The sequence below is a fragment of the Ornithodoros turicata genome, chromosome 1 (genome assembly GCF_037126465.1).
Source record: "Ornithodoros turicata isolate Travis chromosome 1, ASM3712646v1, whole genome shotgun sequence".
In the NCBI taxonomy this organism is placed as follows: domain Eukaryota; kingdom Metazoa; phylum Arthropoda; class Arachnida; order Ixodida; family Argasidae; genus Ornithodoros; species Ornithodoros turicata.
Genome location: NC_088201.1, coordinates 65,814,988 through 65,832,874, shown reverse-complemented (window position 1 = coordinate 65,832,874; position 17,887 = coordinate 65,814,988). Strand labels below are relative to the sequence as shown.

At 45.4% G+C, this 17,887-nt stretch overlaps 1 protein-coding gene across 2 annotated transcripts; it reads right to left on the bottom strand.

Moving 5' to 3' along the window:
- Positions 1 to 7,391: 7,391 nt before the first annotated feature.
- LOC135378345 (polyhomeotic-proximal chromatin protein-like) lies at positions 7,392 to 17,321 on the bottom strand. Of its 2 annotated transcripts, none has more exons than XM_064611361.1 (11): positions 17,215 to 17,321; positions 16,267 to 16,412; positions 15,942 to 16,132; positions 15,118 to 15,436; positions 12,924 to 13,403; positions 12,670 to 12,804; positions 12,026 to 12,310; positions 11,360 to 11,463; positions 8,685 to 8,772; positions 8,102 to 8,213; positions 7,392 to 7,661 (listed from the first exon to the last, which is right to left on the bottom strand). In XM_064611361.1, the coding sequence occupies exons 2-11, from the start codon at positions 16,318 to 16,320 to the stop codon at positions 7,486 to 7,488; spliced, it is 1,944 nt and encodes a 647-aa protein (XP_064467431.1). In that variant the 5' UTR covers positions 16,321 to 16,412; positions 17,215 to 17,321; the 3' UTR covers positions 7,392 to 7,485. The 2 variants fall into 2 exon arrangements, with proteins under 2 accessions (XP_064467431.1, XP_064467432.1); XM_064611362.1 differs by having other exon boundaries at positions 17,143 to 17,226.
- Between the last annotated feature and the right edge of the window lie 566 nt (positions 17,322 to 17,887).

Sequence of the window (17,887 nt, the reverse complement as noted above, 5' to 3'; positions counted from 1 at the left end):
ATATAGTTACTAGAAGCGCCCAGGAGGTAGATTTTATCGCAATGGGACGAATATTCGATTCAAATATTCCATTTCGATCATCCACCCAAGCTACTTAAACCGGTGGTTTAAGACGCATGTATTTGAATAGGACGTATTTTAAACTAGGCGAGAGGCTAGTTTAACGTCGGCCTAAGTACGTTGCAACTGTGAACGTGTGCTGAAAAAACTATTGTAGAGTGGTTGTGGTAGGTGATGTTTCACTAATTCGAAATCTAACTGGTAAAAATTAAGCAGAATCGTTTTAAATGCATGGTTAGTAAACGAAAACGGCGTAACGCTTGACCGGGGGTACGAAATGCGGCTGTTGTTTTTAGAAGGCGCTATCGCGAACTTTTGCATGACAAACGTAAAAAACACCGTTAAAGTGTGGTCAAAGAGAGTGACATCGACATGTGCCACTGGACAAAATCCAGATACCAATCCAATGTACCGATAGAGCGTGCGGATGGCCGAACGTCAATGTGCATCATCAAAAACAAAGCATAGCGCTGGCGCTTATTGTGATGTCATCTCCTGTGATACACACTGTAAGCACCCCGTCATTGTACAGTAAGAGCAATAACGTGCTAGATAGTTGTTGCGATCCCGATGGAGAAATTGACGGGCGTTATCCACTCGCATGTTTATTAACCGTCCCAGTATCTATCATCTCTTTGCAGCGTGTCTTATCTCCAGAGACATTTAACCGTGCAATAGGACTGATCAAAAGTGCATTAGCGTCTTGCGGCTGTTGTGTGGATACTATCTAGGCATGGAAATATGCATGTTGTTGCACTACACTGAGCACAGAATTTGAGCAGATTTTGCTTTCCCAGGTTATGAAAATACTGGATCAAACCGAACGAGGTCCCCATTTTTTCTGAATTCACATGTAATAGATTTGTAGTTCACATAGATGAAACTGAAATGTGTGTTTTACTTATTTCAGCATGCCACAGCAGAGGAGACCAATGAAAAACAGTTCTTCAGGTATTGTGTTACTACTGCTACATTGAAACACATTCAAAAAGACAGCTCCTTACTTCTATTTTGATTTATCGTATGGTAACAGTATATCTGCTTTTGTAGGGCTGTTTCTGCAAAAGACACTACACAGCAGTGTGCTAAAGGAGGCTGGAGACCTTTTGGATGCATCATTACCTTTTCAGGTTAACTATTGCAGGTACATAGCCATAACCAATCACTGACAGTTTTTCTGCATTGTATAAGCACAGATATTCTGGAGATCTTAAAAATCTCTGGTGTGGACTCATTCGTCACAACAACTTTGTATTCGTGAGATTTTTCTTTATATTCAGACAATAAAGGCTATTACGTAGTTCCACAAGGATGACTGTTTTCATACAGGCATGCATTCTCGATACCCTGCTCAATTACTCCGTGAGGTCACGTGAAAGCATAAGCAACAGTGTAAGCAACATACAAAACATAAGCAACGGTGCACAAGCAAAAAAATCCTTGCTACATTCCACATGCTGACTCCACTAATATATCTGAGGTGTACTGCAAAAGAGCTGAATTGCATAGGAATCAAGGGCAATGTGTACAGAAACTTTGAGCTCCCTTGCTCACATTGCACTGCACTGCAAGTTGAAAATTAGATCAACTGCAATTACTACATATAACACTTTCCAGATAAATATAACACAATGTAGGCTACGGACTTATCTGGTATTGACAATTATAATAATAGCCAGCTGGTACATGCAACATCAAAATGGAAATGTGGTTCTGCCATAACTGTAGCATGAGTGCATGGAAATGTTGTACATGGCCACATGACGGTTGTCAACTACTTAAAAGAAAGTTAGCTTCTGTTAGCATGGGTACAGATTTGTCCTGCCAGTGCAGCTGTTTCTATATATACACTGAGCACACGAGAACATGAAAGCACAGTCCCATGTTAACAGTAGCTATCGTTCTTTTACGTTATAGACAGCTGACGTATGGCTGCATAGTTAATTTCTGTGTGTATGTGTTCAGTGTGGATATTGATGACAGTAGCAACGCAGGGTAAACATGCACCCATGTTACACTAGCTCTCCTTCTTTTCTTTCAAGCTAAAATGTATGCATGCTGTTCTGCATCATTTCTGTGAGCAGGAATGTTAAAAATTACTCGACGACACTGCAGCTTTACAGTGGTGTGATCAGTGCACTCTTGTTGTGTAGTCTCGTATCCTGTACAGGTAAATCTTAAGAATGGGAAAACACATTCCTATGGAATCATGCTAAACGATTTATAATATACTCCCGCATGCACATTGCAATCATGCTTCTATTTATCGCGAATGCCACAATGCCTCTAATTTGGTGTTGTGCCTGTCTTCAACATGTCCTGAATAGCTGAGTGCAAAAATAGTGAACCAAACCAATATCCACTTCTAATATGCATATGTGTAGTACCTCACTGTACATTCAGTTATGTTACAACTTGTTCCCGTTACACCAGCTCAGGTGCATGCTAAATGTCCACGGTTTTTCCCGTATGACATGTCCTGTACAATATCTACGCAGAATGGGTACTCCCATATCACACCGGCTCTCCTCTGCCTTGACTCGCACTCCACTCCTGAAGCAGTGAGTGGAAGGTATACAGAATATGGGAATACTACGGTAACCAAGTTCGGATGTGACTAAGAATGTGTCATCAGCGTCATGACAAATGATTTTAACATCTATGGATCTGTCACTCGGAACAGTGCCTGAATGCTGTTGCAATACACGACACCATGACATACATTCATCACAGGAATGCATCCTTCCCCCTCATCGTCACCAGGAGAATATGTGAATGACTGGCACCAAATGCCAGTGACATATGATTGTATATGTGTCACACCTGGTTATTTTTTTTTTCAAGTAAGCAGTTCTTCAAAGCCACATGTGAAGAAAATTTACTGCTACACAAATTTGTGACTGGCATTAGCTTAGGCTTATCGCATACCATGCCATCCCCAACACAACTGACCTTCATGAAACGCACGAAAAACAAGTCTGTGTAAGAGCTTGCGTCAACCTTAGGTTCATAAATCATGTGGTTGTGTGTGTGGAATTTTTCATTTCTTTTAACGAGAAATTCACACTACTTCTGCTTCTTTTTAGAACGCCCCTCTCGTCCCACATTTTCTATTGCACCCTTTGGGGTGCATAAAGTTCAGTAAAGTGGGACGAAATAATTACATGCTTATCTTGTGCGCCAACATAATGCATTTGGCCGGAACTTGTGAAACTGTTGCTTTGGGTGCTGGTAAATCTTCTGAACCATTTCCCCATACGTCATCTATTAATTTCCTGGAGTTGCCTGAAGACTGCATGTTCATCACTCGTTACTGAAGTTAGGTGGTTAGTTATGCAGAGGCATCTGTATTATTTTACTACACATTCAGTGTAATGTCCCATACATCTGCTCCCAAACTTTGTCCTTCATGATGCAGTACACCATGCTCACTACGTTAAACTGTCCAGTTGCATAGATTTGTGTTGACACAACTGGATGAATATGTCCGCCTCTACAAAGTGACAACTACCAAAGTGGTTAAAAAAATAAGTGAAATTGCGGAAGAAAGATATACAAACATGTAAATTTTAATAAAAGTAATACAGCACATTGTAGCTAAGATGCACGTGATTTCAAGTTGCATTCCTTTCTTTGTGTGAGCTTATTTGCATTGCACATATTTGTCCATTGCAAACTTCATCTCACTGTCTGCTATAGATCAATACAGAAAGCAAGCAGACAATGGTCAGTGCTACTAGAGAGATTTCATGCTAGAATGAGCACCTCTAGGTGTGCCTTGCTTTGATATTCCACTGTGTTGTTTCTCAAGAAATAGCACAATTTCTCTATACAAAGCTGTACAGTCAAACTGGATAACCACACAGTGCAGAAATGCAGCCTGCGCAATAATTTTTCAGAGCTTTATCATCGGTGTAAAGAACGAGAATTAGTCGAGGCAGGTCACAAACATGTAATCCTAGAATGCCCAGTTGCTTGAATTACAGTGTGTAGCTCAGGATGTCTGCAATCCAGTAAAGCATGGAAAACTGGGAAAATAGTCCGAGAACTATTCCATGACTGGAAAACTAAAAAAAATGCCAAGCAAGCGGTGAAGAGCTGCTGAAATAAAAAATAACAAACGAAGTTTACACAATTATACAGTGGCAGTTATCATTCTCATGGCATCGCACAGGCCTCTTATGTCATTTCACAGTCAAAGTTGAGTGATCTGTGTTAGGGTGGAGTGATTACTAACTGCATCACTAACGCAAATTCTTTCTGAACAAGAATCCTAAATTAAAAGCTTAAATAAGGAGTGATTTCACAGAGCGTAATGCATGATGCAGTCGTCCGTGTCATTGTTCTTCTGTCCGCATCTTTTGGCTGTCTACACACCATAATTCGTATGACCTACCCTGCCTTGCTACACTTGTTTAGTGCATGATGCGCTGCCGGCAGCCGTATTTTAGCATGGTATGGCATGAGCTGTGGATCTTTTAAGCATTAGTGGTCGTGATGGTTTGGCATGTAATGGTGCGATGATAATGCTAGTGAAATTTACAATGCCAGTATGAAGTTGAGAGAGAAGCTTGTAAAGAATGAGCATGGAAAAAGTCCCGAACCAGTTGCATAAAAGTGTTCCCTCAATAATATATGAAGTTTAAGAAATAAGCACAATGCAGTTATTGATGTTGTGTTTTCTTTGGTCCATTCCTTTTTGTTCTATCCTTTGAACACCACTCGTAAAACTGGTATAACACCTCCTTCTTTATGAGATATTTGGTTCATTTTAACATCTGAATTTTGTGTACATGGTCTCATTAAGCTACAAATCCTAAAGTGTGGCCATTTATTTTAACAATGTCGAATGCATCATATCAAATGACAAATATACTCAGTAACTGTAATGACAAATATATACATTAGGTATGTTCCTATTTCGTGAAATTTCATCAGAGCAAGAGCCAGTCACAACGTAACGGTGGATCTTTGTGGGCTGAACAGAACAATCAATTTAGTGCTTAGTGATCTCTACAATAATCTGATATGCTGAAATGCAGAAATAAAAGCGGTCAGAGTTAAGCACAGCAACGCACCGCACTGACAGGGGGTCACAATACTTCCACGCTCACAAGCAAGGACGCCCTGGGTAACATGACGAAAACAGAGCTAAACAAACAAACGAAATGCACACACACGCACAGGATGACGACGCAAACAAGGCAGCACCCTGAGTACGTCTTCCGTATCAGTCGCGCTCCAAAGAAACACAGCCAGCAAAGAGATACTGTAACGCGTTGCAGGTTTGTGACACGTTTAAAGTATCTCGTCGATTTCTTAAAACGATAGTAACATAAAAGTTGTGCGTGTGGGAGTCCCATGCAGCATACGGCCACCCTTGCATCAACTTTCTTTCTGTTTACATAGCCCACAGTGATCAAACACTTGCACACACGTTGCGCTCATGACACCAGGCTCGAAAGCGTATAAAGGGCGCTGCTGGAATGCCCCAGCAATTGAGAGGCAATCTTGATCGTTTCAGTTCACCACACATATCGCACAACAGACGATAAATAAGCGATGGTCGATGCGGATGAAATGATTACACGCAACCACAATCGACGACGAAACACTGACAATAGCACAACGAACACCTCCGCGAGGATACCTACTTCTGTTTTTCAAATAACATTGCAAACGCTCACTATGTAGTACACTTATTTAGTGACCATAACAACCATATCTCGCGGAGCTTGTCATTAACAGATACAGAGGTAGATCTAACCACCGATTACCGATACCCGATACCCTGATCCGCAACCATCCGCAACCACCTGCAGCAGCGCCATCTCAACTTTTCTTCCGTAACAACCTCATAATAAAAAAAAGAAAAAAAAACAGGAGCCTTCCCTCCTTCGCAGTCCTGTCGTCTGCTACTTTCTCCCTCCCCTCAACCGTCACGTGACAACGTGAATAATGCGCATGCGTTGTGGTCAACCGTTTGGATGGCGCTTCATAGCCGGAGAGATCACGTGATCGATTTAAACCCGACGTCACTAAACCAGTGGTTTAAGTCGACTGGTGAATACGGGTATTAGAGTCTAGGAGAAAAGCTTTTTTGGGGTCTACTGGTGCATATGATGCATGAAGTGAATTATTATCCGGGGGGGTGGGGGGGCAATCGACCTCAAAACGTCCGTTTATACATTGGATTTCCCTCTCTCCCCTCCCCCACTATGCGCTTCGACTAAGAAACCGCTCTATACACGGTGTTGCACGAGAGAGTGACCCCTAATTATTAAACAAAATGGGACACCTCCTGCATGACACTTGTGCAGGTTTTTGCCACCCAGACAGGTGGTTTGCATGAGTGTACCTCATTAATTAGGCTAATTATCATTCTTGAATTCAAAATTTTGCCAAGGAAAAGTAACGTGTTTTGCGTTAATGAGAAAGTCCCTGACCACCACATGCTATTCCAATCGTAATTGTAAGTTTTTTTCATCTATTCCCCAGTTGTTTGATACCCGAAAACTTGCCACCTCTGCAAGCGCGCTTTCGGCTTTCGCAGTATCGCAGTATACGGTTCGAGGTTATATTTTGCTGTGGTGGGCAAGAAGCGGAAAAATCGCGCCGGCTGATAAAGCTGATAGTGCCTACCAGCATGCTCTGCGCGGTGGCGTTACGTAATCAGTGACGTAAGGGCGCAGGTCATCTATCGGCACAGCCCGAAGACTCTCACGGCGCATGGAAACAGCATGAGAAAAAAAAAATTATGTTCGCAGCCATCAGTTACTGATAATCACCGACATCAGATGGTGGGTTTTTCTGTGTTGTCCTTTCCTCCTCCCCACTTTAGGCGGGTAACTTGGCCGAGCGCGCGCCTTGACGAGCGACGGTTTTTGTGGCGTTTACGTGTCTTCGGGTGGCAACTTCTTGTGGAAAGATTCTAAACGATCCTGTATTATAATGTATTTGTAACTGAAATGGTGTGCTGTGGCCTTGGCAAATTTTTACTTCAATTAAGCTAATTAATGACGTACACTCATACACCTGTTTGGGAAGCAAAAAGTGCAGTGTCGTGCAAAATCTCAGGCGAGTCAAACCTAATAAATTTAGACTTACGCAAAACAGGTCACAGTCCGTTCTTCCGCAGTTCCCATATGTTGGTCGCCCTATACTACTATTTTATTGAATCATCCTCCCCAACCTCCATATTTGAAAGCTTTAGGCGAAGCGATCGCGAAGAGCAGGAACCTGCTAGGGATTGTTTGCTCCAGTTCGGGGACCATTCTCTCGCTTGTCGCACTAAGAGAAGGGGGGAATTAGTGTAGGACAACCTTCACATGTCAAACGAATTCCCGTAGGCCTTTATTTCTGTAGAATTTTGTGCCTCAAACAAAGCGTTAAACAAAGAAGGCATCACACGGCACCAATGATTTTTCACGAGTAGTATTGGCGGAAGACGAAGGCTCCCACAGTGCCCACGAGGACGCTGATCAGGATGACGTTGAACAGGATACAAGCCTGTTCTGACATGTTGAAAGGGCTTCCCAGACCTGCCGAAGGGAGCAATGGAGCAGCCAAGCTGACGATGGATGACTTGGTAACTTTTGAAGCTGCAAATGTAGCAAAAAAAGCCCACAACTCGCATTTTTCGCATTCGACAATGCATTATGACTTGGAGCAGTGATGAAGAAAGCTCTACCTTGAGGCGTGAGGCACGACCTGCTTTCTCCACAAAGTAGGTTAACAGGTAACGGTCACGGGGTTCTATTCTGCAATGCCGCGTAGCGTTGCTGCGAAGCGTTTGAATTACTAGCGGTAGCCAAATAACCAGTTATTGACGCTGTCACGCATTGCGTGTAGCAAGTAGTAAGACTAGTTAGGAGGAGTCAACTGCTTCACATGAAGCGTGGGTTCTTCGGTTGGGGTACTATACAATACTGGAGCCGGTCGCGTACCCGATGTCATGCGTTATTTGTGGATTCCCAACGTTATGGTGCTTTATTGGTGCCTGATGGTGGTAGTATCTGCATTGACTTGCATATTTACTTACCCTTGCTTTCTGTTGGCTTGGCGGCTACATTTGCCAGACTAGGACGTTGTGCTAAAGCTTCGCGGTTAGGTGGAGCTGGCAAATAGACTGGTCCTCCAGCAGCAGTTGCAGGCTGTACAGTAGGAAATCGAAACGGCATTGTATCAAAATGAAGGAACTCTAGGCAGATTCTGAGGCCACGAAAAAGACTGTAGGAGGGCTGCTTTTCCTGATCATTTGTTACATTAATACATTGGAAAGATCGACTGCTGTCGTTCACAAGCACTGTGGCGTTCCTGCTTAGGAGGTTGCTGGCCGCCAATGCAGAAGGTTCTTCAACCCTAGCGACGCCTACTTTGTGGAGGACAAGCATGTGGAAATTCAAATTAAGTGTGCTTCCAGGTATGTTTCCAACGTACCTACGGCTTTGTGTGGGAGCACTAAGTCCCATTAGCCCAAGTTCTCTACCATTGCTGACTCTGCAGATAACAGCTTACGAAAGGGCGTTGCTCTCATCTTTCTATTTTCCCTTAGGCTTAGGGCGCCACCTCGTGGGCGAGTGCAACAGTGGAAGCAAGCAAACCAATATAGACACATCCTTTACCATTCCCTGTTGTCCAGTGATGCGCAGACCGCTGACTTGTGCCGCACGTTTCTCGTTGCCCGCGGTAGCAACATTAAGCTGAATAACACTGAAATAAGGAATCATTAAAGGTCATGCACGCCTCTCCAACTTATATTCGCCGCGATACAGTCAAGACTATTCAATCTGCAGCCGATCAACGTTCCTGGAGAACCAACGTCTACCGGCATACTAAAGGATCGGCTCACAAAGAGAAGGGCGCTCACAGACGTGTATTGGAGCATTACAGACACCCTACAACCGTAAGAACCCCAATCTGCATGTATTTAGTTACAGTTTTAATAGACAATTATAATTACAGTTTATTGTTCAATTCTCCTTCATAACGTCTGCAGCGTTAATATTAAAACTACATTTCGGACACGGGCGAGTAGACGCACCGCCATCCAGATACTTAGCTCTATCCATTGTTACGTCATCTGACGAATTGTAGCACCTAATCAGACGCCAACGCGGAGATACACATGACGTTCTACTTTAGACTCTTAAAATGAGAGGGGGGGGGGGGTCGAGGTAGCTTCCCGTTGTTGGCCGCACTCAAGTGGACATCGTCACGACTATAGCCAAATTCCCGCACGACTATTCCCGCATGAACTTCACCACATGGCACGCTCCTAGCCAACCATCATCCCGAATGACCACGTTCTCGTGCCTGATTTGTTGAAAACGGGAGGCGGAGCCTATCTTGTAGCCATAATGCAGTACATAATTGTTCCGCATAATATGCTCCGTCTCCCGTTATCAACAAAGCAGGAGCGAGAACGTTGTCATTGGGGACAATGGTTGGCTAGCAGCGTGCTATATGTAGAAGCTACGGACCTATACAGGGTGTTTCAGTTAAATCCCCGGGCTAAATAATTCGCGAACCGGTGCACCAATCGAATAACTTCGTAAGTATCTGTCGAATACCGCCTACAAGATGCGCACCGCGTGAATGAGCGGGAGGCGCTCATTATTTAAATAAAAATGCAAATGAGTTTCGTAAAAAAGCGTAACTTCTAAAGCAGGGCGCTTTCGGTATTAAAATGGGTACTACCCCTTTCGGGACCTTCAGTGGACACCTTTCAGAGAAAAATCTGCCACCGAAGCGGGTCATTTGTTGCAGTAATTAATTGGTTTCGGTTTACGTATTTGTGTCGCGGCTGGTCGCGGCAAAGCGCAAAAAGACGCTCTTTCACTCCCTTATCCATCAATGAATTACGTCCTTACACCAATGAATTACACCAATGAATTACGTCCTGAAAAGAAAGTTATTCGATTGGTGCACCGGTTCGCGAATTATTTAGCCCGGGGATTTAACTGAAACACCCTGTATATCTATACAAAAGGTGTCACAGCCAGCAAGTTAAAATCGCCGTTTGGAGCCGACACAGTCGGCGGGCTAGCTTGGTAGAGTTCATAGCTCCTTTAAACCCTCGCCTCTGCAACCCCTACCCCACCTACAACCGCCATTTTTGACAATGACGTAAATCAGGGGGGCTTCATTACATTAGCGTATTTCGCTGTCTGAGTGCATCGTATCTGAGTCTTACTACCTGTGTCATTACCAGATCCTTGGAATTAGCGAGCGATACGAGCTCTCTATCTGCAAACCTACTCGTTTCACCGCAAAAATATTGGACAAATTACTGAGGTCTAAAAGCCATTAGTTACAAACAGTTCTACTGCCGATCATGGGCGCCGCCATTTTTATAGTAATGACGTGCCTTGACGCGCATTGTGTTTGTCTGGCACGCTATCGCCTATGGAGCGATATATGGTCGGGCACTCCTGTGATTACGGACAGCGCGCCTGGGAAGAGACTGAACCGCAAGGTGCTTGCTATTTCTATGACTGGCCGACTTTTCAGGTGTGAGCTTTCTCGACCTCTTCGTAAAATGTTCCCTTCTCACTAGGCTTGATTGTCTGCCAACGTCTTGTGTACGATGTAGGATGGTGGTTCCTAACGAATTCCACGGTTATTCCACGATACCAACGATCTCCGCGAAGCAGTAGCGTAGCCAGAAAAAATATTTCCTGACGGGTTTCACGGGGGAGAGGTTTCCACTGTGGCGAAGACGAGGACAGCTCATGCTGTCCGCTCGCGCAATAAATCGCGAGCTCAGTTCTTCGCTGATGCTTCAGCGTGCCTGACTGGCTATCTCTTTCTCTAAACCTCTTTTCCCTGTCACACTCAGCGGAACTTCAGCGCATAGCACGCTGTGCGCTAACCATTGCCGCGAATGATTGGGATGTCGCTCCTGATTCGAGGAGAGAGGGGGCGTACGCCTTTTTGTGGCAGTTTCGACATATGGTAATTAGCACAAAAAGGCGTACGCCTCCCTCTCTCCTCGAATCAAAAGCGATAACCCAATCATTTGGGGCAATGTTTGGCGCACAGCGCGCTGGTACGATTTCGGGGTGGGGGTGGGGGTTTGAACCCCCACCTGCTCTGGCTACACCACAACTACGAAGCTGTTACCTGGAGCGCTTATCATGACGCTCGTAAATATGTCGATCTAACTGGATATGCGGAACCCCATCTCTATCGTGCTTTGACGGCCAAACTCATTAACATGCGCAGTAAATGGACTGAATTGTTCATGCGACCACATAAACATAGAAACGGGGAATGTAATGCCAACGTCGCGTCTTACCCTGATTCGCTTGCACTGGTAACACTACTGTATTCCTCACTGTCGGATGAGGCCTGGCTTCCCATGAAGTACACCACACTTTTGGAATCCTCCTTCATTAGCACCTGCAAATAAAAATTTGCATGGCACTTTGTCGATGCCACTGCGTGAGGTTTGAGAGTTTGTACTGATATGTTCACCTATAGCCAGGGACTACAGAGAGCCGTGCAGTGCAGCTATAGTAGCAGCTACGGGTATAGATGCGATAATGTGCACTTGATGTGCATTATCGTATCTGCTAGAGAATACACTCGTTAAAACAGATCCCGCTACAACGAACATCCAGATCTGCGGTCATTGGTCTTTGGTCGGCTGCAGTTTTTATTGGAATAGCAGACTGACGAACGGATTGATCTACGGGATTGATGAACGGGTCTGGAATAAACTGCCGTTGAAATGATGGGCAAACAGCGAAAAATTATTGTCACTGTTCAGGAGAGTGAATGGCAAGCAGATATCACCAAGGTCATGGCTCTGAATTCGACTGTTCTTCATAGCGTTCTTCAGGATTATGAGTGCGGTGTCTGGATTATATATGTAGTTATCGTGCACAGAAAACCTCGACACAACAGCTACTGAAGTGGAACTGAGAAAGTCTTCCCCAACATTTTTTTCCTACTGCCTTACTTTAGTAGGCGAAGTCTCCGAAGCAGTTGTCGAAGCTTCCTGAAACTGAGCAGTACCCTGGTCAGCAACAACAGAGCTGGAATCTCCTGATGAGGCTCCGTCCCGATCACGTTCGGTGCTCGCCTCTGACACTGGTTGGTATTGCTTTGCCACGGCTGCGGGTACATCGCCTGCTTGATACATCATGGCCATCTGCTGTGTCGTATCAGCTGGGCGCACTGAAAGCTTATCCGCGGGAACCCACGCTTCTTGTGGACCATATTGCCACACCATCGGGTATTCTCCCTGCAAAAGCACATGCAGTTGAGCAGGTACTGATTCGGAGCTTTGTGCCCATTGTGCTCGTGGTTTGGAGTCACCGACAGAGTCATCGAATAAAACATGAATGGCAGGCTAGGAAAGATTGCGCCTTGTGTCTCACTAGGTATGAGCCCTACGGGCAATGCGTCAGTCTCAGAGGTCGCGTCAACCAGGCTTCGAGCAAGTTGTTCGTTGCCAAGAACTTCATGCAATGTGTAGTTCTGATTATGGCATATGACTGTACAGTACATGCGATATGGTGAACATTATCCTACCTTCATAATGCCAAGTGAGCATATTGGAAGAGTTGATTTGCGTCAGTGATATACATGTGATATACATACCTTCATGTAGTGATCCTCCGTTCCTGGGACAAAGTAGCATGGATAACCCCTGGCGTCGTATCCTTGTATCATCTGTGCAGGGTACTGCACAACTTGGTGCTCGGCTTGAAGAACCTGCCTTGCCTGCGGTTGAACCTGATTTTTTGTGCATTTTTAAGAATGAACATTTCACACTGCTAGTACGCGAACACAGTTTTACATAATGCAACGCAACTACAAATTTTAGGGGCTTTTCAGCAGAACTGGTACCACACCTGTATTGGTTGCACAACCTGCAAAGGATGCTGATAGTATACGGCGCGTTGCTGCTGCTGAATATATTGCATTTGCTGATGGTACTGCATCTGCTGCGTTAGTTCATGTGGAACTTGGACCATCTGAGCTTGGTCTTCAGAGGTTTGCTGGTTTGGCTGAGATTGTTGTGGTTGCTGTCCTTCCACTTGCTGTTGTTCTGCCTGATGCTGTTGCATCTGCATTTGTTGCTGCTGTTGCATTTGCTGTTGTTGCATTTGCTGCTGTTGCAACTGTAGCTGCTTCATCTGCTGAAGCTGAGCAGATTTCTCATCCTCCTGTTGCTGTTCAGTCTGCTGTTCCATTTGCTGCTGCTGTTCCATGTGCTGCTGCTTCAGCTGTTCTTGCTGCGACATTTGCTGCTGTCGTTGCGTGCGTTGAGAATGTTGTTCCATGTGATGCTGCTGCATCTGTTGTTGCTGACGTTGAAACTGTTGCTGCTTCTGTGCATGCGCGGATTAGTATGTGTGTCATCAATTGAATGGTCATGTTCACGCCACATTCATTGTGGCATTCCTAACTAAAAGTACCAACGCGACAGGGAGCTCGGCCATCTAGGTCACAAGCCAAAACATATCCTTTTAACACAATCGCAAAATTACAAGTACTAGGTGACCAGGAGCGGCAAATATCAGGGGTACATGCTGGCTTACGACAAGGTACGATGGAAATTCTGGAGATCGTATTGCTCTAGTGGGATTCATTCCACACAAAATGCCTTCCTACCCGCTCCACCAGCAACATTGGAAACCTGCGAACGGTGAGTAGCGCTATGGGTTTGGCGCCTAGATTGAAACTTGTCATTTCCAATACAATGGACAATAGGTTAAGCTCCCTTCAACAGCCTATTCAGGATAACAACATGTGTGCCGCGAACAATGCTTACAACGACAACATAATGGCAGGGCCGGTGCATATAGTGGAGGTTTTTTTTCAGGTGCGCTATTCTACAGAAATGACGCACTCCACTGATGCACCATCATGAAGCACCACACGTGGCAACCACGCCCATGCACCTAAACATCGTGCTTGGGACTGTGAAATCCCATTTGCAAGTCTGCGTCGAAAATGGTGGAGAGCAACAAAAATACGGATAAGTATCGTCCTGGTGTGTGATTTGCTGACTGCGCATTGCGTTTCACCTATACAAATATATGGCAAATGCAAGTATGTGCATGACTTACAGTACACCGTGCAAGATGCGCACTATGAGAACGGGAATAATGGGAACTACCACCACCACTGGGATATTTTTACACAAAGAGTATCCACAGTGTGGATTGGGCGCCAAATCGAAACGCTGCAGTAAAGGTAGTCCTGACTGCCGAGCGCACTATGGCATATTGCCTTGATTGCTGAAGACCAGGGTTGCGGAGTTGCCACTCCGGAGTTGGAATGATTCCGGAATTATTCCAGATTTAGCAGAGCCCGGAATGGAATTGGAATTGAATGGCGGAAACTGTCCTAGGAATGTAATTGGAATGGACTGGTCTGGGTGCCCCAGTGGCAGTTTTGATTTCAACGTGCTGGTTTCTGCCCTCGCACCCTTTGCACCGCACCTGCATACGGTCAAGAGTGAAATAACCTTGCCTTTGTGCTTTTCCGTGCTTGGTAATGTCAATCACCTCTAGCACTGCTGGACTTGCTAGTACGGTTACCGGTCCTTTTCTTTTATTAAGGGAATTAACGGAATGGAACTGGGTTGCCAAGCCATTCCAGGAGTGGGAATTGGCCATACCTTTTCATTCCGAGGAATTGAAAGGAATGGAATTACCACAAATCTCAATTCCTCGGAATGGGATTGGAACGGAATGGGACGGAACGGAGACCGCATTCCGCAACCCTGCTGAAGACCCATGGGTGCTTTTGGCACCCTTGCCTGTGCCAGAAAGAATACCACCCGATCGCAAGACAACTGTCAAGGATAGTCATGTTATAGCACTTTTCGAAACGCGACAGCCTATACTTGAGATGCAGAGAATTCCTCATCTGCTGCATCGTTGATGAAAGCATTAACAGTAGTAATGCATCACCAAGCACGGCAAGCAAGAGTAATTCAATGAATTACTTTCCAAAATGATGAGTAATGGTAATGCATTACAAGATAAAAATAATTTCTCCACGGCTGTCCTCTTGTAGCGTATTATATAAACAAACCTGGAGAGTTACTGCATCCTGCGCCGACACCTGTTGCACGTACTGTGCAGCGTGCTCTTCGTGCGACTTCATGTGCTGCGAGACCTGAGGTGTCAGCGAACTCCTTGATCCCACAGGGCGCACGAGCATCTTCTCCTGACTATGAGGAAGTATGTGCGGGCGCTCAACGTAGGTGTCGTCAACAGCGTGCTGCATCTCGTACTGCACCCGGTGCTTATGGTACTCATCCAGAAAGCCAGAAGTTGTTCCCAAGGAACGTGACAAGGGCTGTTCCCGCGAAGCACGTCGCATCTCCGGTGGGCATGGGAGGCTGTAGACACTGCAACGCGTACAGAAAAAGGTTGGATCGCTTTGGTAAAGCAATGTACCGGTATAGATTGAACTAGATTGGCACATAGAATACGTAAGTAACACAACAGAACTATGCAGAAGAGCAGCGCATTTATGGCACTTCTGCAGTGCACTATGCATGCGTAGTGCCATAGTGCATGAATTCGAGTGCATCGAGAGCACCAGATACTTCGTGGCTTTACGTCACGAGACAACAATGATAATGAGCGACGTTACGATAGTCTGTGGGTGAATTTTGCCCACCCGAGGGCTCTTCAACGTTCGCACAGCACACCGCATTTAACGTCGCTCGCAGAAGACTGAGTCTATCTAAAATCAACTTGAGCCCTGCTACCAAGTTGGTGGCGTCCTCTACGAGGTCTGAACACACAACCTTGAGATCAGTAGGCGGACACGCTATCAACTCCACCGAGGCCAGTAGTGCTTCAGAAGAACCAGCTAGCTTTTATTGGTAAAATTCGCCAATTGCTTACCCCGAACGAGACGAACGAACAGGCATTCCTTCTGCCCCAGGTTCTCCACGGTCGGAGCCAAGACGATGAAGGGGAGCCGTTCTTACGGGGCGAAGCATGTAGCGTCGGTCATCACGAAGTCCTTGGTCCCTCGCAGGAAGGGATCCCATTGAAGATGAAACTGCGCGCTGTTGGGGACGCTGGAAGCCTACCTATAAACCGCAGACAACAGGATTGAATGTGCAGCGGAAATGGTGCAGAAAACTGCGCATTGGACTGAGCAATGACTGGCAGCTCCTCAGCTTTTGCCCACTACATATGCAGGTATCACACAAAATAGCCTTACCTGGGACGAGGTTCCGCGGACACCAGCAGGGACTGCATCACGCCCGGAAGCCATGACCGACGGTTAATGTATAGCGTGATTGTGACCTGTTCCTCCTGGCTTCTGTTCCTAGTGTGACCATCCAATGATCACTTTCCGTTCTGTGACTGGAGAAAAGACGTCAATATGACTTCACCAAATTACCCTGAGCAATAGAGCATCGCCTGTCGTGATGAAACGTTCCATATTTACCAAAATAAAGTGTCGTAACGCCACATAAAATTAATTTGACTAATATCTGTGCCAACTCTAAAAACAGAACTTCACCGCACAGCACGCTGTGGGGAACCATTGCCACGAATGATAGGCTTATGGCTTCCGATTCGAAGAGAGGGGGCGTAGGCCTTTTTGTGTCAATCTGAATATATGATAACTGACACAAAGGCGGAAACCCCCTCTCTTCGAATCAGAAGCGATGACCCTATCACTCGTAGCAATGGTTGACGCAGAGCGTGCTGTGCGGTGAAGTCCTGCATTTAGAGTAATCAGAGCACGAACCTATCTGTTCTCTCGTTATCTCTGTTCTATCAATTACACTCGCGATCGAAAACCAATAAACGCATTTGGAGACAGGACAGGACCGACATGTCCAGTCACACACAATCTGCAACTCATATCTACCACAGCACACGTGCTTTCAGGCGAATCGATACAACTTGTACGTGCGGTTGCTGGCTCATCCTTCATTACCAATCTCGGCTGTTATCCAAATTGGGCAGTCCACTGCGATTACACTGAGGCTCTCAAGCCATTTACCACTTAATGGCCCATGGAATTCCCCCGACACGTTAATCACGCATGAATTCCGTTGGTCAGTAATAACTATTGCTTACTTACAGAATACGCGGTTGGATAACGATGACTAGAATGACCCCTTGCAGGGAAATATGGAGCTCAAGTGGTGCTCACCTTGCAACAGCTGTACCGCAAGGTCCAAATGTCGTCCTCAAAACGAATTACAGCTCGTGGGGTCTGGACCTCGTGCACGCGAGAACGCAGATACAGTTGTGTCTTCCTCTCTTTCTTCACATATTAGCGTTAGTTAGCTCCTACTGCAACACATTACGTTATTTCTTTTAAATTTATGTCTTCACAGTCCATCTTGTTGGGGGCACTCACCTCCAGGCAGGCTGTCATATAGGAAGTGAAGCATTTTGATCTTGTTTTATTCTTGACTAGACAATTGGCAACATCACATTTGTATGGACCTCAGGCATTTTTTTTTTCTTTTGACAAAAGTGCGTGTAACACGTCACACAGCAAACAGAGACATGACTAAGTAGAGGTGATGAAAGCAGTTAGTTTTGTACTTTTGTAGCAAGTACAGGGTGTGCGCAGATAAAGTAGCCTCACATTTAATACGTAACGCCTTCCCTGCGCATGACCGATGCATTTATTCTATTAAAAGAAACAAAAAATCGTAGTAACCACACTCTGCGTGACAAAAAACATAGCCATGCAAACTTTGCTCTCCGTGCAGTTCGAATGGGCTATACCGATGCAAACATGTCGGGCTCCGGAAAGCTGTGTGCAAGTACCGCTAGGGGCGCTAGGGGCGCAAAAACTGAAATAACAGCAATGA

Bases quoted from the DNA above. Each gene is read 5' to 3' on its own strand.
- LOC135378345 (XM_064611361.1), bottom strand. From the start codon at position 16,320: ATGGCTTCCGGGCGTGATGCAGTCCCTGCTGGTGTCCGCGGAACCTCG. The intron at 8,773-11,359 runs GTAAGACGCGAC...TCCTTATTTCAG, and splicing joins ACCAGTGCAAGCGAATCAGG to TGTTATTCAGCTTAATGTTG. The intron at 8,214-8,684 runs GTAAAGGATGTG...CCTACTGTACAG, and splicing joins TCACTGGACAACAGGGAATG to CCTGCAACTGCTGCTGGAGG.